General features: G+C 40.9%; 1 protein-coding gene across 1 annotated transcript in view; it reads left to right on the top strand.

Moving 5' to 3' along the window:
• Positions 1-25,321, top strand: part of SLC24A3 (solute carrier family 24 member 3) — a 327,458-nt gene that overhangs the window by 155,528 nt on the left and 146,609 nt on the right. Inside the window, exon 3 of the mRNA XM_066595769.1 lies at positions 19,660-19,736. Coding sequence (XP_066451866.1) covers positions 19,660-19,736 — 77 coding nt within the window. The remainder of the gene's footprint in view (positions 1-19,659; positions 19,737-25,321) is intronic.

Here is a 25,321-nt window from a genome sequence, read left to right as displayed (position 1 = left end):
CGGATAAGGCACATTACTCGGATGAGTAGTGCCTATCCGAGTACGTTCGCTCATCTCTACTTGGTACTAATGCCTATTAGTACCAATTAGCAGCATGTGAGCCGCTGGGAGCTGTATTCAGAGAACAGACCACCCGCTGTTCGCTGAATACATTCCCTTTGTTCTGCCAAGGTTCTGACAGCTGAGACAATGTAAATCAGCGCTCCCTGGGCAGAACACAGCGTGTGGTCCTTCTTATCAGCTCTTCTGCCAAAGGATGGATTTCATGCCGAACTTAAATTTATCATTCAGCAGAAAAGTGAAAGATGGGCACAATTGCACCCAACGATTATCGCTCAAAAGATGGCTTTTGGGCGAATTTTGAGCGATAATCGTTGTGTGTAAGCGGGCCTTTACTCTATAAAACTTCTTTCATGTTAGAGCAACAACATGGTTGATTATGGGTACTAAATTAGACCATTCTCTATCGCCAGCCCCATGCACTGTATACAAATGACCTTGTACACTGAACTAAAGACATCTGAAGAGTTCTAACACTATCCATTGAGTCAGCTGATTGTATCTTTTATCTTTTCCAGTAAGTTTTTTTCTGTCGATCTCAGCATCATGTTGTTTTGTTATCACTGAAGTAGGAATAGCAGTGTTGCCACATGTAAAATGCTATATCAGCAGAGCACCATAAAGGAAAGAAACAAAAGCACTCAAGAAAAGTGTTGACAACTTGACAGCACTATAATGGAATAATGGAGAAGATACAAGATTTCATTTTGTAAATCCTAAATGCTAAGAGTTTTGTAAAGCTGGTGTATAACAGCAGCGCGGAATACCGAGGGGAGGAGAGGCGTCACTGCTCATTATCTAGGAAACAATTTCTTAAAATCACTTTGATACTTCCTCTGGCTCGAACAAAATAGAGATGAGTTGCCAATTATCTGCTCCATTGATTGTCTGGAAATCAGCCTGTTTGCTGCAAAACCTCAATCTGACAAATCGATTGTAGCATCCACCGAGAATGTGTAAGATAAATAAACTCTCCACTGATTTTATAGTCAAGTTACAATATGAAAGACCAAAATCTCTTACATTTTCCCAATCCTAATGTCAGGTGCAATAGTTTGGGTAGAAAAGGGTTTTTTCAGGATGAACTAAACCTTTACGGATACAGAGGGGGCCCCATCATAAGTAAAGTGCTGCATACTGTACGCCACTGGTGTTACTATAGGGGATGCGGTTGCACCCTGGCCCAGGAGCCTTATGGGGCCCATAAGGCCTCGCTTCTCCATATAGAGAGCCTAGTACTATGATTAAAGCACTATAGTTATGGGCCCTGTTACAGGTTTTGCATTGGGGCCCAGCAGCTTCAAGTTACGCCTCTGCTGTAGGCAGTCTTAATCTGGCCCTGGTCAGCACTGTTGCCAGTTCAAATCTCATCAGGGACAACATCTGCATGGACTGAAAAGCTACATACAAATGTTGCCCTTGGTCAAATTTGAACCTAGAACTACAACACTGCAGGCAGCAGTGCTAATAACTAAGCCACATTCATTGAAGAGGCACTAGCAACACTACCACAATATATGGCTGCATTCCTGTGCAATTTGGGGGCATTTGGCTGCATGAGGAGGCCAAATTAATTAACCCAATTTTTACTCTCATTCACTTTAATGGGAATCTGGATCAGGTCTTTCTGATTCCCTATTATTTTTGGAAAATTGGGCCAATTAGAGCTCATCAGCTTTAAGAACAAACTATTTGTGCTGATTAAGGTCACATTGGATTGTCTGGACTTGTGTCCACCTTTCAGCAGTGAGAATTATGTGTATTGTACAGGTTTTCAGCCCTGGATGTAATCAGGAATGTTTTGATTCACTGTAATAGAAAATGTTGAAAATGGTGACATATTGAAATACAACATATATATTAGAAAGTTGCAGAAAATATTGGTTATTTTTTTAATTTCATGTTAAACAGGGAAATCCCTCTAGTTAGTTCACAATTACTTGATGTAGTGTTCTTTGTATTGGATTGCTCAGTTATTCCACAAGTTAGTGTGGTTTCACATCTGCATTTGGGGGTTCCAGTTTCCTGCTCCATTCAGGGAATAAGACCTCATGTCCACGGGCAGGTCGGATTCCGCAAGTGGGAGCCCGCAGCAGAATCTGGCCCTGCCCATGGTCAAGGACCCTGCTTACCCATCCGGGTCCTTTTTTTTCTGTACTGTGGAAGTGTGTGTAAGCGCCGGCCAGCGCTGGTGCACATGCGCAGTAAGGGTTTTTTTTTCTCTCAAACTCCTGCTTTCACTCGGAATCCAAGGACCCAACAGCACCCAACGGACCCCGTTGACTATAATGGGGCCCATTCGTTTTCTACTCTGCTGCCCCCCGACTTTACCCGGAAGAAAAAGCGCTACATGCAGCGGGATTTTGTGCTGGATCTGCGACGAAACCTCCGGATGGAGGTTCTAATGCAGCTGTGAACCAACCCTTAGAATATATTCATTTACTTTCACTCTTTATTACAGGTTTTTCCCTCCACCTTGCACTTCATAAATGGAGATCTACTTTGACATACGCAATTGTGATTTCAGCTATTGCTGCTGAGCAAATAGTCTTGCAAATCAGAGATGTCAGAAAGTAAGGAACAGCTGCCGAGAACGTTCAGCATGCTTTAGTGCCTGGAATGAATAATCTGAGTAGGCAGGACCATTTCACCAGGCAGACTCTCTGCATAGCAGACTGTTAGTTCTGAAATCTAAAGCAATGCTGAGAATTAATCCTCCAATAACATAAAAGGTAGTTGGTTTACAAAATGCTGATTAAATCACGTTAACGTTGTTAACAGAATCTGTAATGTAAAATAACAAAGAGGCTTTTAATAGCCTTAAGCCTTTGCAATTCTGGTTAGCTTAGAGAGTATTACATTTACTATGCACGTCCACTGATGAGCCTGGCAGTACCGTGGTCTAATGACAGCGTGCAGAAAACACCCGTCTCTGGGACCACTTTGCAATGGGATTGTAGTTTCTATTGACCTCAGATAACACTCTTTTATGGATGTTGGGATACGGTTTCCTCAAGTACATGATACAAACTTTCATGTGCATCACTATTCTCTGTTCTTGACCGGGCGGTTGGATATTTTAGAGTAATGTCCTCCTTTGAACAGCATTTAGTTTTCTTTTTTATTGTTTAAAAAGGTCCAAAATTCTGTGCTGATGAATTTATTAATCTATCTTTAGTTAAAGGGATTGTCCCACAATTGCAAGTTACCCCCTACCAACTAAAATATCCAACCGCCTGTATTGATGAGACCCCTGCTGATCTAGTGTGTTGGTGTGCCTCTAGGGGGCTGCTTCTCCCCCTGCAGTGATGTCACTGTGAATAGTGCGCTGGGGGAACATGCGCAATTGGCATTTGATTAATTTCTTGCTGTTTTGCTATCTCTGCAGTCCCATTAAAAGTGAATGGAGCGCTACTGCGCTTGCATGACCAGCATGCTATGCAGTCTGCTCCTCATTGCAGGTGACCTCACAGAGAGGAGGACACAGGACACAAGACCTCTGTTGTCGGGATCGGTGGGGGTCTCAGTGGTGAGACCTCCACCGATCAGCAAGTTATACTCTTTTTCCTAACCGTGGATAGGGAATTACTTGCAATTGTGGCGCAACCCTTTTAGGGCAGTTTATGACGAGCGTAGGCGCTACTACGCTCGTCGGCACGAAGCGTAGTTGCTCCTGAATGAGGGGAATTTCTTCCCCTTTGCGGGTTTTTTAAACTCTGCAGAAGAGCGCAGGAGTTTGAAAAAAGCCATGGGAAGATAGGTTCCACCCACTATTTCCCACATGTAGTATTCAATAGGATCCCTCTCATAATGTGCTTTTGCGCACAAATTTCATGTGTGCAAAGAAATATGGAACATGCTCTATTTTTGCGCAAATATGTCATGCTATCGTGAGCGTATAAACGACTAAGCTCATCTGCAGGAGCCCTTAACCCTTTCCAATCCAATTTGTATTCTGGTTTTCCTAGTGGGCTTACTCTTTTTCTGCTGTTATACACAGCGCTATATGCTGGCTAAAGTTAGTACTGCATGAGGTGACACATTGGATAGGCTCCAACAGCAGAGCGGCTGGCAATATACAGTAAGAGAACCCCGACGGACGTCTTCCAACATCAGAGCTGTACAGTCTTAAATCATAATGTCTTGAGACGTCAGACAGTGGATTGGAAAGGGTTAAAGGGGTTTTGTCATTAAAAAAAAAACATTTTATACTTACCTATTCCTCCCCAGGCAGTCTACTTACTGTATGTTTTCCTGGCTGATCTTCTCCCATCCCCCAGGTCACCTACAGCTGGCCGGATCCTCTTCTTCTTGTAATGAAGCCGGTATTCCTCACATTCTTCAGTGAAGGTCACATTGCTGTGATGTAGCCTTCACTGACTAAGAAGGAATGCTGATCTATTGCAGAGACAGCGGGCATGAGCAGTCTCTGCAATAGCTCAGCACTCCCTGCTAGCCTGTGAACTAGTGACGTAACGTACATTGCTGGACAGGAAGAAGAATGCCTGGGAATGGACGCTTCATCACAGAAAGCAGAAGAATCAGTCAGCTGGAGGTGGGGGTGACTTTCCCCTCACCCAGCCACGGGACTTCAGGAGACAGGAGAAGATCGGCGAGGAAAAGATGAGGTAAGTAGAGTGACGGGGAAGAAATGGGTGAGTATAGAATTCTTTGTTTTTAATAACAGAACCCCTCTAATGTTGGGACTTGTTTTATAAAGCTACAGAGATATTTCTTTACTTGTGGTCCCGCCTCTCTTAGTTCTCCATTGGTATCCAATGGTTATGGCCTGTATGCTCCACTGTTTTACTGGTGAGGCATGCTCAATTTGTATAACTGTGAATGTACACTCGTAAGGCATTGTGGGAGATGTCGTTTTTGCACACCCCGGTGGCCAATTAAATAACATTGTGGAAATCTGAAGCTGCCAAGAAAGCAGCAGTGACGCAGATCGACAAAAAATGTATGGAATGGCAATAAGTGGAAATGTTAGGGAAATTTTGAAAAGTTTTCCCAGTCTGCAGAATAACTCCTTTAACTTAAGTGGGGTTTATTCTATGGAGAGAATTTCTTAAAAGTGGAAAATCCTGTAACTCCTATATATACTTAATGTAGAACAGTGTTTCTTGCAAAAGAAGTAGCTTCACGTTACAATTTGGCTTTCTATCACATGAGCCAACTACTGTAACTGTACACTGTAAAATCAGTAAATACCATACCTAGAGTTCAAACAGGAGTCCTGCTACTAAAGTCTGCAGCTCAGCCAATTAATACAATTTAAATGCCATAGTCACGACTTTTGAAGCATCATTTGCTTCCTATTTGAATTGTTCCATGTGCACCAAAGCATAGAAACGTGCAGTTCTTGCTTCATTTACCCATCTCTTATCCCTCCAAATTGGATGTAAGGAATCAAACACACAGTGACTCATTTTACAGATTAAGCAGGAGAAAATGAAAACATCTGTTTCCAGACCTCTTATATTTAGCTCAAGCATGGATATTTTACTTATTATACTATCAGTCTCTGCAGAAATACTGTATATAGCAAGCACATTCTCCTTTAGCACAACTAATTTCTTCATGTAGTGCATTTGTAGCAGATATATGGAATTATTTTATGCCATGCTTGATACATTCAGCATCTCTGAGTGCCTTGTTAAATCAACACTGAGCCTAGAAATGAATGAGTAATGGCGGCTTCACATGGGCATATGCGTAATTGCGCACTACTCAATGCAATGCATTTGCACTATGAAGAAGGCTATTTTGCGAGCCTACTGCCGTATTGTACTGGACGTTTTGCGCACAGGAAACAACCACACCCCGATTTTAAAGGCTATTTAGCCTCATGAGCTGCAGATTCTTCTTTTTACAGAATAACGCAGCGTATTGTGCATTTGCGTGCATTTTGAGTCTGCTTTTGCTCACTTTTTATAGATTTCCCTGGGGCCATGGTGTGCAAATACACAGGGAAATAGAGCAGGACTTATTTTTTTGCAAGCGCACGAAAAGCACAAAACACGGTCATGAGAATGAACCCATTGACAGCATTCTCTGCGCATTTGGCGAATAAAATATACGTGCACAAAAACGCCCACACATTTGGTAAAGTAAACATATGGTAAACATTCCCTACTTTTTTAGGATATTCTGCATGTTCTGAAACATTCTTGTAGACATTTTGAAGAGAACATGGTTAACCCTTTCCAATCCACTGTCTGACCTCTCAAGACATTAGGATTTAAGGCTGTACAGCTCCGATGTTGGAAGACATCCGTCGGGCTTCTCTTACTGTATATTGCCAGCCTCTCTGCTGTCGGAGCCTATCCAATGTGTCACCTCATGCAGTACTGGCTTTAGCCAGCATATAGCGCTGTTGTATAATGGCAGAAAAAGAGTAAGCCACCTAGGAAAACCAGGATACAAATTGAATTGGAAAGGGTTAATTTCCTGTTGATGTCCTCCACTTTCTGTTGGTAAACATTTGGGGCAGAGAGTAAACAAGAAGGTCGGACTCTGAGGGACCTTTCACACGGGACGAAATGTTCTGCAACAGCCTTGCAGAAAATGCTGTCTCGGTATTTCACACTTAGGGTGCCTACCCACTTGCGATTTTTTTTCCTGTGATGTTTTGCGTTTTTTCTCAAGAGCAATTAGTATAGAATGTGTTCTTGTCCATCTGGGTTTTTTTCCGTTTCGTGGGGTTTTTTCACATAGGAACTGTCAGTTGCATATGTCTCCTTATTTTTCTCTTAATGCACCCATGATTGTCAATGGAGGGCTGCAAAAAACGCACAAAAAACGCCACGGAAAACGCGCAAAAAACGCGCGAAAACGCCGCGTTTTTCATGCACGGAAATCGGCAACGCAAGTGGGTAGGTGCCCTAAATTGCGGATTTTGATGTGGAATTGCTGGGAAAATTCCACTTTTTTCAATTCTGCATCAAAATCCACAGGTTAGCTGTATGGATTTTGGTGCTGAGTATTTTGCAAGAGGGCATACTACACAACGCTGTTGCGGAATATTCCGTCCTGTGTGAAAGGTCCCTAGAGGAGCTTCAAAAGGCTTCAAAAGTATTGCTAAAGACCTGGGTGTACATCAGTCCAGAGTCAAGGCTTATTCACATTGTACCCATTGATTTCAATGGTTTCATTCACATGTGTGTATTTATTTATGCAATGTCTGGTTGTGTGAAAAAAAACGCAGCATGTCCAATTGTGGCGCATATTAAGTACCTCAATATGCCACTGAAGTGAATGGGCCAGCGCAAATATGCAGTGAATACACAGGAAGCCTGCATATTTGTGCAGCACATCAATAGGCCTTCCTGTGTATTTCCTTGTACGTGTAAATACGTGATCGAAATCTACATATGCCCTTGTGAACAATTCCTTAGGTTGAGTTCCCACGGGACGGAAATCCTGCGGTTTGGCCACACTGAAAAACTGTGAGATTTCCACGCTGGATAAGCGCTGCTTCAAAACCCGCGACAGTTTGCCGGCATTCCGTTGCGACTTTCTCGCCCCATAGAGAGGAGACAGGCCGCAACGGCAGAAAAAAAAGAATTGACATGCTGCGGCTGTCAATTCCACGTCACAGCGCTGTCTCAGTGCGGCTTTGCCGCAACGGATTGGCTGCCCCATGTGGACGGGATTTTTGCAAAATCTTGTCCACATGACTGGCTAATCCCAGGATTAGGAGCCGCGGGCGGATTTGACGCGCAGAAATTCCGCACGGAATTTCTGCGGCAAATCCGTCCCGTGTGAACCCAGCCTTAGACATATTATGCATAGATGATGAAAAGTAAGAACAGTTGCTACTCTTTCTAGGAGTGGGTGTCCTGTTCGGATCACTCCAAGTCACAACAGGCAATCCTGAAAGAGTTGAGAAGGTTTCAGCAAAAGACCTTCAGAAGATTGTAGAAGTTGCAAAAATATCTTTTCTTCTGTCCACTATTGGAAAAACATTGAACACTAATGTTGTTCATGGAAGGACACCATGAAAGAAGTTGCTGCCATCCAGAAAAAGCATTGCAGCCCGACTTTGCTTTGCCTGAGACCACCTAGATGTTTGTGGGAAAATGTTCTATTGACAGATGAGACAGAAGTGAACCTTTTTAGCACAAGAGCATAATGCTATGTTTGAAGGAAAAAAGAACACCAACTCTAAAACCTCCCAACTATGAGGTATGGTGGGGGGGGGCATTGTGGTTTGGGGCTGCTCTGCTGCCTCAGGACTTGAATGTCTTCTGATCATTGAAGGTACAGTTAAGGTATATGAGAGCACTTTAAAGGAGAATGTAAGGGCATTTTTCCATGACTTCAAGGTAAAAAAAACATTGGGTGATGCTAAAAGACAATGACCCCAAATCATTTAAAGAGTAATTGAGAAATATTTGAGGTTTGGAATGGCCAAGTCAGTCCTGAACATTAAATCTAACAAGATGTTGTGGCATGACCTGAAGAGGGCTGTGCACATGTAAAATGTAGCAGGCTGTTACATGATGGTGCGATGGTGACATACAGGGGCGAAGGCAATTTAATGTGGAAAATAAACTTTTGCTTAACAGCAAAAATGTTAATTACATTTCAGCATGGCACTGGAGGGTTAAATACTTAAATGTTACATAACATTTAATAAAAGGGTTCACCCTAGGAGGGCACAGTACTTAACATTTACAGTTTACTGCTTAGTTCATAACTTTGCAATTTAAGCAGTTGCCCTTCTAAGGCCTCGTTCACATGGGCGTCATTTTAATACAGAGTAGGTGCTACAAAAATCGCATCTAAAAGAACCTATGGTTTCCTAATGGTTCACGCGCCAAAAAAAAACACAATAAGCTCGATTTTTTTTTTACACCGAGATTCCTCTTTGTCAGAAGATACAAAAAGTCTTGTGATGGCACAATGCCAGCAGCTCCCATAGACTCCTATGAGAGCCATCCAGCAAAGTGAGGAGGCGGGAGGTGGGAAGTAACGCTTGTGTGAAAGAGCCCTAACAGTAAATCATGCTTAATTAAGTTGACCTTTAAGCCATTAACCTTTTAACTTCTATCTCTCAAAATCCTCTAACTACAAGTACTCGGGTACTTTAGGTTAACACTCTGAAGTAGTCACTACAACTGGGCCTGCGGCTCTGAAAGATACATCTGTCATCAGTTCAATGACCAGAGCATTTTTAGTTAGATGGTCTTTTGGCTTCATGCCTTCTCCTATGGACACTCTACTCTCAATATCACAGTCACAGTCCCTGCAAGCAAGGTCTTGCAATGTCCTTGGTTTCTTTGTCTTGTGTCAGCTCATGACCAGAGTGTTTTTCATTCGATGGTCCCTCAGCATTCAGCCATTCTTTCTCTTTCCAGAGTCATCTTTGCCTTTTCTGCTGTTTTTTCTTGTTCACTTGTCAGCTGTTCTCTGCTTGCACACATGGTACTCTGACTCTCTTTCAGCCATGCGTACATGAGCACCTATCATCCAGATACTGGTTCTCCACATCCCATTTTCGTTTTGATTCATTTCACAGCAGCTTGTGTTTTGTTATCTCTGTCTACCCCGATGTCTACATTGGCATGCACATGCCAACTATTGAATGTAACGACTCTTTCTTTCGTACCGAGGTATTCGCCATCTTGCACTTGCCCCCAACATGTTTAATAAAATTGTGAAAAGTCTCTGACTCCTCTCCATACTCACAGTCTCTTGGATATAATGCTAAGGAGCACTTACCATCTCATGGCTCGGCATGACTCAATTCTAAGTTTTTCTTCACCTGCACAGCACCTGCTGCTCAGACCTTTATAAGACTCATTGATCCTCAGGTTCCAGTTACTTTCTGGGCCCCTGACCACTCCCCCAGCATAAGGATGCAGCCTTCTCAATCTTTTGAACAGCCTCCTGGCCCTGGTTTACCGGGCCATGTATTTTCATTACTAATAATTCAGCTTACACCACACTTCTCCTATGGTGGCCTCTGGCATTTCAACTGCATTATCTGCTGTGTCACTCCACTGTCTAGATGGCACCCATCTGGCACAGTGTCCCCTTCAAACTGACATGCTGGCATATTGGTAATGAACGGCGTTTATCTCCTCACTCAATCCCCTAACATGGGTCTGATCTTCTGGGTGTGACATGCTGGTCAGCTGCTCTGATAATTCTGTGGAGGGAGCAGGGAGCACTCCCTCCACTACTCTACATACACAAGGCATCCCAGAAATATTGATGTACTGTAACATGTTTCCAGGAAGCAATGGTCCAAAACTCCTCAAACAAATCTTATTTACAGCTACAATAAATGTTTGTTGCAGGTGATTGCTGCTTAAGGAGGATATAGAAATTATTAGATTTAAGGGTTTACTTACTTTTTCTCCCTGTTTCTCCTTGCACAGGGGATGTTTACTCAATGTGCTCAGTAAAATACATGAACAGCACAACTGGTTTTGTGTTATTAGGACTTAGGCCACCTGCACATGGGCAGGTCTCACCCCGCATGTGGGATTCCTGCAGTGTACTTCGACCATGTGTCGGGCCGGTGACCCCTGTGTACCTGACCGGCTTCTTCTTTCTGCGCTGCGGATGTGCTCGCTGACACTTTGTCACGCATTCGCAGTAGGCACCGGCTCTAGGTGATGACGCGGATCCCACAACACTTCTGCAATGCTCACTGTGGAAGTGCTGCGGGACGGACGGCTTCCATTGACTTCAATGGAAGCTGTCTGTGCATAGCCCACACAGAATTGCAGCATGCCACGATTTCTCCTCTACGAGCGGAAAATCGTATTAGATTTCCACTCCTGGCATTGAAATCTCGTATTTCCATAGCATGCTATGGGTCAGCATTTGCTGTGGAGTCCGGAGGTGGACGCCCACCACAGACTCTGCAATGCAAATCCGCCCTTGTGCAGGCGGCCTTAATTTCCTTTTACATTGAGCAATTTTCTATAGTAGATGAGTGCTCATTGACCAAATTTCAGAACTCTTGGATTGCAAAGTTGTCAACCTATGATCATTATTTTGGCGAGGACTTCAGAAAGGGGTCATTGGTGCTTGTTCATCAATTAATTGTTTGTCCTTTCACAGTGAACTTTCTTGTCTGATATTCGCAATGTTTAAAAGGCCCATTAGGGACCTTTCACACAAGGCAGAATATTCCACAACAGCGTTGCGGAATATGCCCTCCAGATTAGCGGCAATTCCACATCAAAATCTGCAGTCAGCTGTGCAGATTTCAACGTGGGATTCAGGGTTGGCCTATACCACATCGCTGTTGCAGAATATTCCGTCCTGTATGAATGGTGCCCTAGAGCAGGGGTCCCCAACTCCAGTCCTCAGGGGCCGCCAATAGGTCATGTTTGCAGGATCTCCTATAGTGAGAACACCTGTGGCAATGTCTGAGGCACTGATAATAATCATATCACCTGTGCAATACTGAGGAAATCCTGAAAACATGACCTGTTGGCGGTCCCTGAGGACTGGAGTTGGGGAACACTGTCCTAGAGTATGTTTAGAACAGATTCTATGAGTGAAAGCCAGGGTTTGCTTACTATTTCTTGCAAGTATAGGTATGTTGGGTCCTATGACATATGCAGTATTTTATAGTCATGTATATTAGACAACTATATCAGTTCCAAATGTATAAATGAATGAAATGAAAACCTGCAATATACCTTTAAATATCAAACAGCTGCATAGAGATTTATTACTAGACAGTCCTTTAGAAGTGGTGTCCTTTGTTCTGCTGCTGATGTTGTTATGGAAACAGTGATGTCACTGTCATCCTAGGAAAGTTCGTCATCATAGAGTGCAACATAGACCTTGTATGGAATAACACAGAAATATAGTAGATAATACAGGTGTAGTCTGGCAGATATTGAAAGGTACATGCAATGTCAAGCATCAATGTTAGCAGTTCATCTGTTACATCACTTCAAGACTTTAAGTTAATTGAAAGACAGCATAGGTCACACTTCAAGTGTAATTTCTTTAACAAGATATTTCTCTAGACATTTTGAAAGGAATATTTTAAGCTTCTAACCTGAGACTATAAATAACCTTGTGATTTATTAATGGAGGAAAGCGTAAAGAAAAACCTTGGCTCAAATAGTTTATAACTATTACACTTACTATGCTGTAAAAAAATGAGTAAAATTAAATTACATTTTTTTTAAATTTGTAGTGATTTTTTAAAATTTCCAGGTCACTTGGTACATCTAAAAAAATCCTGAAATCTTGCAGTTTTCACTCAGCCTAATAATCATCTGATACTTCCTGTTCCACACAGAAAACTTTTCAGCAGTTACAGATGCAACAAAGTTTAACTTGCACAGGAAAATGGAGAAAGTCCAATGTTGGGTTAAAAGCTTTTAGTCTTCATTAGATGATCCAGACAGACATGGAGGAACAAAAGGCACATGTCTGTCTGGATGATCTAATAAAGACTGAAAGCTTTTAACCCAACACTGGACTTTTTCCATTTCGGGTGCATCACTTGTGGTTTCCAGCTAGTCCATGCATGGGAGCATTTGCAGAGGAGCTGGTTGATGGTTTGCATTTCTCCTGAATTGGTCAAGGTCCCCGCTCTACTCATCACTGCAGTAGTGTCCCAACGGGCTGTACTGAGGAAAGCAATGTCTAGGACCTGGGGTCGGCATAGCAACACAGTTCACATGAGCTGGCTCTGGTCATGTGATCCGCGTTGCTATGCCGACCTAAGATCCTGGGCGTTCATTTGCTCAGTACAGCCTGTCTGGACACCACTACAGTGATGAGTAGAGCGGGGGCCAATGGCTCCCTCACACTGGTGTGGGCGATATTAGGCCATGATTCACCTGGCACGGCTGTCATAGGATATCGCCATTTTCTCCCATTGTTTTCAACGCTGCTGCGGCCTTATTGGCAACAATGGGCGATATCACAAAAAGATAAGGCTGGGTTCACACAGAGCGGAATTTCCGTCGAATTTCCGCGCAGACCCTCCACTCAGAAATTCCGCTGCATTTACAATAGCAGCAAAGTGGACAAGCTTTTGAAAAATGTTGTCCACATGTTGTGGAAATACCTGCGCAAAACCCATGCAGAATCTTTGTTGTGGCACGGAATTTAAATTCGTGACATGTCAGCTGTATTGCCATCTCCCTTGCGGAACTCACCTCCTTCTCATGTGAACCTAGCCTAAGAGTGGCCTAATAGAGACGATTGGGGTGACGACCCCAGTCTCGACACTCCAAAGTGGCCCACGGCTGTCCCAATCGACCCTATTGTAATGCGTACTGCTAAACCTCCAGCTTCAGGTAGAGGAAGGGGTTAAGCAACTTCCTATTCTCACAGCCTTCCATTTCTGTTGCCTTTGATCTCGCTCTGGTGCAGCAGAGACAGGGAAGGCTGTGTGTAGTAAGTAACTTAACCACTTCCTCTCCCTGCATCTGAATAGCATAGTGAACCCTATCACTATTGGGGTGGCAATGAGGGACCCTGTTACTACTGGAGCAGCATTGGGGGAACCTATCACTACTGGGGCAGCAGTGGGGGAGCCTATCACTACTGAAGCCAATATGGGGGCCACTAATACTACTAGGGCCAATGTGGGGGATACTATTACTAGTGGGGCTACTGTGGGGGACACTATTACTGCTGAGACAGCTCTGGGGAACACTATTACTACTGGGGCTGCCAATATAAGGGGCCACTATTGCTACACAGGACAGATTTGCTTCTGAATTTACAGTAGCTGTAGCAGCAAAGTAGATGAGATTTTAAAAAATCTCATGCACATGCTGTGGAAAAAAATCTGCACAAAACCCGGTGGATATTAATATGTGGTGCGGAATTCAGTCCCACAGTATGTTAATTCAAAATATAATGTATATCAATAGCTCCTCCAGTGCTCCGGCATTCCTCCCTGTTTTTGTTTTTTTTTTAAAGGGCCCTGTCCTTTTTTATAAGGATGGAGGTAAAAATAATATGCTGTGCTAAGCCACACCCCTAACTCCTCCCTTGACCACACCCTCTGCCCTGCTTTGGGGCTCCACGAGAAGCTTTTGCCTCGAAAAGGGCTCCGTGGCTAAAAAAGTTTGGGAAACACTGCATTAAATAAACTGTGGCAAATAGGCAATTCAATAGTCTTTCAATGGCTTTTATTGTTTATTATATAAGTTACCTTAAGCTATCAGCGCTGAGTTAGACTTTGCTATATCTGTATTTCCTTATCATCTTATCACAGGCAGGATCAGAATGAAAGGTACGGGCCCCTTTACATGAGCTGATAAATCGCTCAGGTCCCCGAATCCAGCAGGAACCTAATGCATCCCCACTGAACTAACGCTTCTCGCTCTTTGTTCAGTTTCTGCATGCATCTGAATGATGATTGACCAGTGTACACGGGCAGTTGTTCACTAATGACAAGGGTTAAAATGACAAGATATTAGGATAGGCTATGTTGGCATGTTATTTTTTCCCTATGTTCACCGCATATGTCAGGCAGTGCTCCCAGTCTATACAACGAAATGTCCAAAGGATATGATGACCCGACATAGTTAAAAGAGTGTTGTTTTGGTATATGCTTGACTGGACTGTATCCGTATAGTCTATTCAATAGGAGTTTTCATTAAACAATCACATATTGCGGGTATATTTTTTAAAAGTGCAAGTCAATTTCAGACATATACAACTGTATGGCAATAGAATTGCATACATAAGAACTATACGTTTTGGGTATATGTTGTAAGTATCTCCCGATGCATGCACCAAATGTAGGATAAATTATGTATACAAAGTGTAACATGTTAGGCCCTTATGACTTTGCATAGTAACACTGTATGCTTTAACCAAAATGATCTACTTAGTAGAGTTATATTATGTACATGTGATTATGGTAATTAACCCCTCTACAGTTTAGGATGAGCTCTGCTCATTCTGCAAGAAAAGGACATTACAGTTTTGAACAAACTGATCTCATTTTGCTTCAAAAGACTGTAGCTCCAGTTCTATGAGTGCTTTTACTGTAATTTTAAAGCCAAGATTCTTGTCTGTAGCACTGATAGAACTGGAGATACAGCCATTTGAAGTGGGGTCAGGAATATGGAATATACAGCTGTAATTTTTCAGTGTGTGTACAGAGCACAGAGGGAAAGGTATGAGCAGGCAGCATAAAAGATTTGTGATTCTCCTGTCTTAAGGGAGGGTTATATGGACTTTTCTTCACGTTGCCATCCTCTTCCCCATCAATGAGAGAACATACTTGCTCTCTTATTGTCTCATATAGGTGTATTTTTCCCAGAAAAAGAGTGGGAGGGAAAAGATGAGGATTTGCTCATCTTATCACTACTCTACACTATTTAACCTTTCAGATGCTGCAGTCCTTGCTGACCACAGCATCTAAACTTTTTTACAGAAAATTGTAAGTTATTTTACCCTTACACAAGGCTTTTGTATTTGAGCAAATAAAAAGAACAAAAAAAACTATGCATAATCTGTATCACCACATCCATAACATCCTGTAATATTAAATATTACATTATTTATTCAGCACAGTAAATTATGTAAAAAAAAACTAAAAAAAGAAAATGCCAAAACAGCAGTTTTCTGTTCATCTGGCTTCCGCCAAGGCAGGAATAAAAAATAATCAAAAAGTCATAAACCTCAAAAGAGTACCAATAAAAACTGCAAGTTATCCTGCTAAAAAACAAGCCATCATACAACTCTATAGGAAAATAAACATGTTAAAAATGTTCTGGTTTTGGAATGTGATGAGATATGAAAAGTCTTTTTGTAAAAGAATGAAAGAAAGAAGTGCTTAGGGGCTTATTCCAACGTGCGTATATCAGCCGGGTTTTCACGCCCGCCCAATGTACGCTGTCTCTCTCTGCAGGGGGAGGAGGCAGGCCAGGCTGGGAGCAGTGCACTGAACTCTCACCCTCTCTCCGCCCCTAACCACTATTTGCAATGGGGGGGGCAGAACTGTGCTCATCCCCTATCCAGCTCCCTCCCATTGCAAACAGTGGGGAGTGGCATAGAGGGGGCAGGAGCTCAGTGCACTGCTTCCAGCCCACCTCATTCCCCTGCAGAGAGGGTCAGCATATATCAGCCAGGCGTGAAAACCCGGCCGATATACGCATGTCGTAATAAGCCCTAATATTGTGCAAAGGAAGTAAAACATAATAAAACCTTTAAAAATGTTATATTGTCATAATCGTATTGACCCATAGAACAAAGTTAACATGATATTTATACCACACGATGAATGCCGTAAAAATAAATAAATAAAAACCTGTGGTAAAATTGCTTATTTTTTTCATTGCCCCCAGCAAATAATAGTTATTCAATACGTTATATTTACCTAAAATTAGTTCTTATAAGAACTAGATCATTGACGAAAAATGGAAAAAAAAATGATGACCCCTGTAACACAAAAAGGTAAAGGATTTACTGATTCTTAAGGCTAAAATGAGTTTTATCATTAAGGAGTTAAATGCACTTTAGGGTGACTGAGTTCTGCGCCAAATATATTTACATGAGACATGAATTCAAAATAAAAAAGTGACATTTTTGGAAGGGTTTTTACAAATTTAATGTGACTGCTGGGGGGATAAAATAAGAGAAATCATGCGCACTAATATAAAATACTGTGTGTACATGAGTAAGATTCTAGGTTTTTGGCGCAGATTACCCTTTACTATTTTTCTACAAAGTGGCACACAAACAATAGGGCGCCTGCTGGCCTGAGTTTCTGTGTCCTGAGAAGTACAAACAATTTGTAAAAACATTTTTGGATCAGGTAAGTGCAATAGATTATTTAACCCAGACAAGCATTCTTTGAAGTCCACAACTAATGCACTTTCGGAATCATTTGATTGCTGGCACATATGGCCGCCGGCCAAGCTTTCAACCTACTTCAACAACCATTACCAGTGGTACTTCGGTTATGGCCTTTCTGAAACAGCTGTCTTTAATGTCACCGGATGAGTCAGTGCTGCAAGAATCTTTAGAAACAGTTAAGCATGCAATCTTTGAAGCTTTGTAAAATGTTCAGCTCAGCCAAAACCCCGGGTTCAACTTTACCAACAACTTTTTCTTTCCTTTTTTTCTTACACATATTGATGGCCTGACCTGAGTACTTCCATGTAAGATGAATTCACTGTATAGAATCAGGATCCCACCCTCTATATAGGATAAGGACTAATGCCGTGTACATGGACCTTGTACAGTCGCATATGGAGCATTATGGGAACCAGGTCTGCTGCCGTGTGGCGCGCCATATTCTTCACTAGAAGCAATACTTTAATGAGTGAAATTTCTCCTTCTTACAACAAGCCTTCTGTAAAATTCTGTGAATTTTGTAAAATTGCAAAAACTGGGAGATAGAATGTGCTCACACAGCAGGGCTTTAGGCTTGAAGGGTGAATAGGAACTTGTTTTATATACTTTTCTAATGGTCCTTTTACATGGACTGAATTCTCAGCCTGATATAACAAGCACTGCTTGGTATAGATGACAAAAGGCGCTTGTTTCTTTTTTTTTTTACAGGGCCGAAGAATCAGCTTATGGGGACGAAAGATCACTAATACAGTCATTTATCCTCCTAGACCGACCGTACATCTCCATGTTCAGATGGGGAGATGTACAGCCAATTTAGCAAGCATTTTTATGAATTTGCTCATAAATTTTGCTGCAAAATGTTTATTTTTTTTTACTGGAAATACAAGTATTTACAAAAACAGACATTTCTGTAAAGCTAGTGGGTCCTCTTTAAGTTTCTCAATGGCATGAGATACTTTTGTTATATTATGCATCCTTCTTTTTATTGGTCACTTTCTTTTTCTTTTTATGTAACTCATCCAAGCATGAATGTGTTATTTAACTCCAAAACAGTCACATTAAAAATTGGAAAAAGCCTCCCGAAAATGTAACTTTTTTATTGTATATTTTGAATTTTTGTCTCATATAAATGTATTTGATGGAGAACTCAGTTGCCTTGATTGAATTTTTAACCCCTGTGACATAACAAATTTTAGCCTAAAGAGTCAGTAAATCAGATCCCCTTTTGTGTTGCAGTGGTCATAACTTTTTTATTTTTCCGCCAGTGTAGCTGAATGACACCTTCTACTTTGTGGGACGAGTTCTCATTTTTATATTACCCAATTTCAGGTACATATAATGTATTGAAAACACTTTTTTTCCTGGGGGCAAAGGAAAAAATATACCTCACCATTGTATTTTTGTGATTTATTTTTACAGCAGTCACAGTAGGGTATAACTATTATGCTAACTTTATTCTACGATTATGATTATGACAATGCCAAATTTATAGAGGCTTTATTATGTTTTACCACTTCTACCTATGCAATATAAAATTTTTTTTTTATATAAAAATACTTTTTGTGTGGTACCACATACCAGGATCAGGCATTCTTATTTTTCAGTCAACAGGGCTGTATCAGGCCTGTTTTTTGTGGGATTTTGAGGTGTATATGATTTTTTATTCCTCTTTTGGGAAAGTGAGATTATCAGAAAACGACTATTTTTTAAAGATTAAATTTATTGTAAATGGACTTTTCCATGCTTGATAAATAATGTAATGTTTTATAGTACAGGTTTTTATAGATGTAGTGATATCAATTATTTGTAGCATATTTTTTTGGTTCTTTTCATTTTTTAAATATTTAAAGCCTTGTGTAAGGGGAAAAAAGTTTTCAGAAATTTTTTTCTGTTCAAATATTTAGATGCCAATGTCAGCAATAACTTTAGCATCTGCAAGTTTAAAAATGATGTAGAGGAGCAATTAGATTGAGCAAGTCCTCATCATTTCAGCCATTTTGGGGGGAAAAAACCCTTACGTGACAATCAGAGAGCAAATATGGTTTTTGATTGATGGAGAAGGGGGTGATAACATGACCAAAAATTCATGTCACCCCTCCCCTGGAACAGAGAAATACGTAGGAGAATCACAGATCTCTTTGTTGCCCTTGGTCTCTCCTCTCCTCTCCCTCTTTCTCTCCTCTGCATACACTGACTGAAAATGACAGCCAAAAATTCAATATTCCCAACTCCAGTTCAAATGGCTGTAACTCTGGTTCTGTAAGGGCTATGAAAATGCATTTAATGTAATTTTAAAGCCAAGAGCATGCTGGAGCTATTTAAAATAAAATGAGCTTTGTTTGTTCTAAACTGTAATGTCCTTTTCTTGCAGAAAGAACAGAGTTTGGTGTAAACTACTGGGGGGTTCATATGTCAGAACTGAAGTAAAAATAAAAATTAAATCTGTTTTCTGGTGCTTCAAGTAGAATTGTTGATGGGTTGTTTCTGCTACTGCAAATCAGTGAAGCAGATCTGCAATACCAGACACAACCCATGTACAAGAACAGTGTAGTTATAGATAAGAGCACACTTTTTCACACAAATATAACCCTTTAACACATGCATTTTACTGAAAGATATTTACTTATTTACTATTTCACACTTCCTCTTCGAATACTGGAGAACTTAATATAATCTTGTATACAGGCGTTACATAACTTCGTGTAATCTTTTCTATTTGGTTATGATGTTCTTTAATCCATAATTTCATTTAATCATTGATGACTGACTTTTTTGTTTTTGCAGCTCTTCATGAATTCCCCAGTGATATTTTCTCAAATGAGGACCGGCGGCATGGAGCTATCACGCTGCATGTTCTATGTGTAAGTTAATGATCTGTTTTCCAAGTTTTCGTGACTTTATTCTTGTGCTATATAACTTATGTAACTTATGTTATATATGTCTGCCAATCTGTGAAATTTAAGCAAGGCAAATATTAGCTAAATCAGCGATATGAAGAATAAAATACTTTAAATGGTTAAAATGCTGTATATTTGGCAAGAAATTTGAAGTTTATGTTTTTTGTAGGTAATAATATCCACCTACAGGCTGAATTTTTTTTTCTTTGATATATATTTTAAGGTTCTTCTGTGCTTTAATTCAGACGCGCTCATAATGCTTTGGGATTGCTTACTTAAAGTCTAGTGTTACATTATGGTTAATGACTACAAATCATCCTGTGTGAGCAACATGCAGTGGTAGGGGAGTCATGGGTCGGAGGGTCTGACATTATTCTGTAGTTCTATGATATATAAATCAGGTCATATAACTGGAATTGGTTATTGATGAAAGGCAGTGTGCTTCAGTTTTTGATCAGCAAATGATATTGTATTATTAGCCAATTATAGTCCAACTGTATAGTTAATATTTGTACACATTTGTGAACTAGTTAGGTTTCAATTTTTCTGCAGTGCCCTATCATGGTAATGTTTCTTCAGATGCTGATCAGACATTGATTGCCTGTCCTAATGATAAGCCATCAGTATTTACATCTGAGAAAATCCCTCGTATACCTCAAAGTCTCAGTGGCTTTTGTAGTTTAGAGTCAAATTGGAAACTTTTGTTAAAATATTGTTAAATATGCAGTGTTATAATGATGTTATACAGAGGTGTTTTCACACTTGCACTTGGGTTCTGCCTTCCTCCTCTATTCAGGGGGCAGGAACAAGGAAGTCCCACGGCCGAAAGGCTCAGTCTCAGGACAGCACGGAATAGACCCCATTAACTTTAATCGGGTCTGCTCGGCTTTTGGACATAAGAAAAAGCACTGAATGCAAATGTGAAACTGGACGTACTTCACTATACTAATGAACCTCAATGTTTAAATTGTATATGGACCATATACTTCATGTACATAAGTCACTTGTCAAGTGTGGGGACCAAGAGTAGTCTAGATAGAGGGCTAAATAGATTTTATATAATGTTCTGCAATGCCAAACAAGAATGGCACTGTTTCTGGGAACAGTCAACCACTATTAAGTGTAATTTCTTCTGGCAATATATACTAATGTATTTTCCACAAGCTACACGTCCCTGTAGGTCTTTCTATTTCGTAGAACATAGTGGCAACATTTGTGAAATAATAAATGAATCAAAATAATACTGAGATGTGGCATTGTGATTTAATATGCCCCATTAGAGCATATGGACAAAATATAGGAGGACCCTCCACTCAGTACCCTCTTATGAGTGGCTCACGTTCTTTGGGACTTGAGCCATCCTATTACAGGATGAGCATTGATCTCAATAGATGCCATGTAATACTATATTTCCTCAGCACCAGTCATTGCAGGGAAAATGCCTGGCTGGCCATGGTTTCTCCCACCAAAATCATGAGGGGGCTGTGAACGGGACTCTAGGCAATCAGCTTATCACTCTTTCAGCTACATTTTGAAAGGGCCTTTAAATAGAATTGACCTAATTTATCTATGCCTTCATCCTAAACTAAAAAATGCCTGAGAACTGCATGAATTGCCTCTTAGCTAAAATATGGGGACAGTTGGAAACAGTGAATTTTGGTGGCCAAAACAGTATTCTGTTGAGTGAAAGACCTGCTATAGAGGCAGGACAACACGTTCCAATGTAGTACTTATCTAGGTTCTCCTGATAAGAGCCTTGAGTTATGACTACATGCAGGGGCTACAATAGAACATCCCTTTTCCAAATATTGCAGTTGTACAGTGTCCTAACCACCAAAAACTGCCAATTTGGATAGTATAATATCTATTGTCTTCGTTAAGTACCATTTAAAACTTACAGTATTGCACGTACTGTACCACTTTTTTGAGTCTGGGCTTAAAGTCATGCTGAGTGCCAAATACCACACTAAAATATTTGTCTGCAAATGTTTGCCATTTCATGTTTTCCTGTCTCCCCACATTTAATATGTCTTTCTTCCATTTCTGATTGAATTTGTCTGCAGTCATAACTCACAATTAAGTGAGCCTAACGAGGTATAAAATATCTAAACAATACATCATTTTCAGATGTCTTTCCAGAATAAGCTGCCATGTGTGTACATGAAGAATAACACTATTTCTTATCGTTATATGACATATATCCTGTATTTATCACCAGTTTTCTCTTCTGCATGCTCTGTCTCTAATTATCAGTCTTCCCTGAGCTTGGTACCTCCTATAAACTGTACACATAGGAGATCTTATTCTCTGTAGCACTCTCAGAGAAATGACAGCGTCATGGAGGACAGCGTACTGTAGACTGAGCAGTGTATATTTGATTTCAGTAGCTATAACACGGTAAACACTTACTGTTAGCTGCAGCAGTGTATCTGTTTGTATTTTTCTGGTTCTCACACCCTCTGCAGCACCTTTTTCCTCCTCCTCTTCGCTCCATAGACTGTTTAGTAAAGGAAGTAGGATAGTATTGACTTTTCATGAGACAGACTTCACATGACAAGGCGGTGGACAGGAAGTTAGAAGGAAGCGAGACCCCCTAGTGGCCATCACGTTAGAGTGATTTTTCAGCACAAGAAAGCAATTTTATGTAGATAAAGTGATGTGCACTTCTGCTAGTCATCCCATAGGCTATCATATTAACTCATGTTTGATCAAAGTGCAAGTCCTACTGTATTGAATTTGACTTAAAGAGAACGTATCCTAAAAAATAATAATTTTTATTAGGAAAATAAACTGTGGTGGATTTATCAAAGCACATGCACCTAGATTGAGGTCTGTACTGTGACTTTATTCATACTAAATGACATGCACCTCACCTAATTTATGAAAGCCATCCAACTATTTTTTCTTAAAAGTTGTTTTCTTTTGTTAAAAGTTACTTCCGGAGACTAATCTTTTATATTTTTCTGTCAAATGACTCCCATTTTTTGCAGCTGCCATAAAACACAGACTCACGCAGAATTTCCGCCCGTGTCAGCTGCCATAGGATTGCATTAGATAATCAGTCCTATGCAGACAGCTGTGATTTGACCACGTGAAAACACGTGCGGAAAAACAAATCGCGGCATGTCCTATTTCTGTGAGGCCCGCACAGAAATGTCACTAGTGATGAGCCAGATCGGTTCTGCGCATGCGCCAGCTGGGCAACAGCCGGCACATAGCAGAGCGGGGAGACACCGGGAGCAGGTGAACCGCAGCGGCACTACAGGGGCACGGCTCGCATCCCACTGCAAGAATTCTCGCAGAGGGATCCGACCTGGCCGTCTGCAGGAGGCCTTTATCTACAAAATGGCCATGCCAGGAAAGTTTTTAGAGACAAAAGATAAATATCTACACCTTCGAAAACAATGCAAACATATTACTTGTCTTCTACAGGCTTACCTCTATTTAATAAAGCTGAAATTAAATATACTATATACCATCTTTAACGGGTAGATGGATCCACCAATGCTCTACCATAATACTCACTGTATTCTCTATATAACTGACACACTTTTATGTGGAGGGGCTGGAAGCAGTATATTCTAGGATGCTTGAGAAGAGTTGTCTTTGTTCCATTCGAGCTGCACACATTTATTCTGTATTGGAGAATCAAACTAGAATGCCTCTGTTTCTTCATCTCGAATGTTATTGATCTTACAGCCAACACATTACTGCTTCAAATAATTGCTAATAGCTGCCCACACAACTAGAGACTTTTAAGTGCTGATCCAGCTCTAAATGATTCTCTACATTACGGCTGGGTAAAATTAGACAACAAAGCTTTCAGAATCTACACAGCAGAAAGTATAGAAATAATGGAATTCTTTTAAATTAAGTTGTTTTAGTCTGTTTAAAGTTATAACCAGTCCTATAAATTCAATTAAAGAGCCTTGTGTGGCACAGAGTGTTACGGCAGAACAATGCAATTCTAAGCTCTCTCTCACGACCTTAAGGCTGTGGGTTCAATCCCTGCATGGTGCAGGTAGCCAGCTTCAGGTTGGGGGTAAACGTGACTAGGGAAGGCAATGTTAAACGACCCAGAAAAAACAATCTGCCAAGAAAATGTCATGATGTGATGTCAGTCATGACTCAGTGCTTGCATATGGGGACTTTATCTTTAACTAACCCGTAAATCTATCCATGAACCTATATCTGTGTTAGATTTGAACTAACCTGTGTGAGGGGAGAATACCGAACTCATTCTCCATTACTCAATAAAGAGAACATCAGTCTGTGAGGACTTCCAGATAACCAAACAAATTAATATCCTCTCTTTTTTCCTCTCTCTGATGTATGCAAAAGGATGCTACTAATCGTCTACGATCCAACACTAATACGATTATGGTTGGACTATAGACGTGGGTGATTTGCACCTTTCTGGATTGGGCCCGGCCATCATAAGCAGAGAACACCATTGTTTGTTTCTGGCATGGAATGCCAATATATATCCAGACTGAGCGCTCATCCCCTGGAGATGTTTTAATATAACAGTGCTTACACCATCTACACACCACAACTCGGTGTATAAAGTCTCTACATAGCCTCCCCCTGTATAGCATATGCTTACGGACAGGTAGTACGGGTCTACATGCTTTCACCCTGCTATACACTAATATGTCATCTGGTTGAAACATGGTACCCAAATTAAAAAGGTCTTAGACCAACAAAAGGGACTATTTTGTCATCTGGTTAGGTATTCTCCTAGTGCACAAGGAGACCTACTATATAGATGAGCTAGTAACACTAGATTTGAGGTGGTGGTGACATTGATATGTGTATTTGTTTCTTATTTTTTGGAGCCATATTTTAAAGAATCAAATAAAAGTTATATTTTAGGACTCGAAGAGAAATAATGCTTACCACGTGTTGGCACTGTTATACAGATCATTGCATCATGCAGCAACTACAGCACTGCCTATTAACTCCACTGTAGTGCACATGTATGGATCCTGGACCATAAGGAGGGATCCTAATGGGATTTTAATCATTAATACTGAGCTGTCCTTTTGATATTGTTAAAATTTACTGGTAGTATTGTGAAATGTGATTTATAATCCAATGTAACTTAATGCATGCATTCTGTATGGTGTTTCCATATTCTCGTCCATCCCCTGTATATATATTACTGCTAGACTTTCACTGAAGGTCCTTGCAGGGAAATATATAGAGGTCACATGACTGTGTTTTGGTACTCTAACTTTACTGCAGTGGGCTAATAGGACCTGAACTGTCTGCTGATTGACTAGGTATAAAGGGCATGCTGTGGTGTGACTGAGCAGTTTCTGAGAGTGCAGAGAAGAGACACACTGCTAGTGAGAGCTGCAGCAGAGCTGACCTATAGCTGGATTTGTGAGGTTCTGTAGCCACGGTGGAACATTCTTTTTTGCACAGAGCCTTGTGAAGAATGAGCTGACCTAGCACTACTGGAAAATTGACTTTTCCTGTACCAGAGAGAGAAAGAGAGCAGAACTCTTGATTCCTGGAGTGGTGCTTCCCAGCTGTTACAACAT

The sequence above is a fragment of the Eleutherodactylus coqui genome, chromosome 3, assembly GCF_035609145.1.
Source record: "Eleutherodactylus coqui strain aEleCoq1 chromosome 3, aEleCoq1.hap1, whole genome shotgun sequence".
In the NCBI taxonomy this organism is placed as follows: Eukaryota; Metazoa; Chordata; class Amphibia; order Anura; family Eleutherodactylidae; genus Eleutherodactylus; species Eleutherodactylus coqui.
The sequence above is the reverse complement of the archived record's forward strand: the minus strand, read 5'-3'. Positions and strand labels throughout refer to the sequence as shown.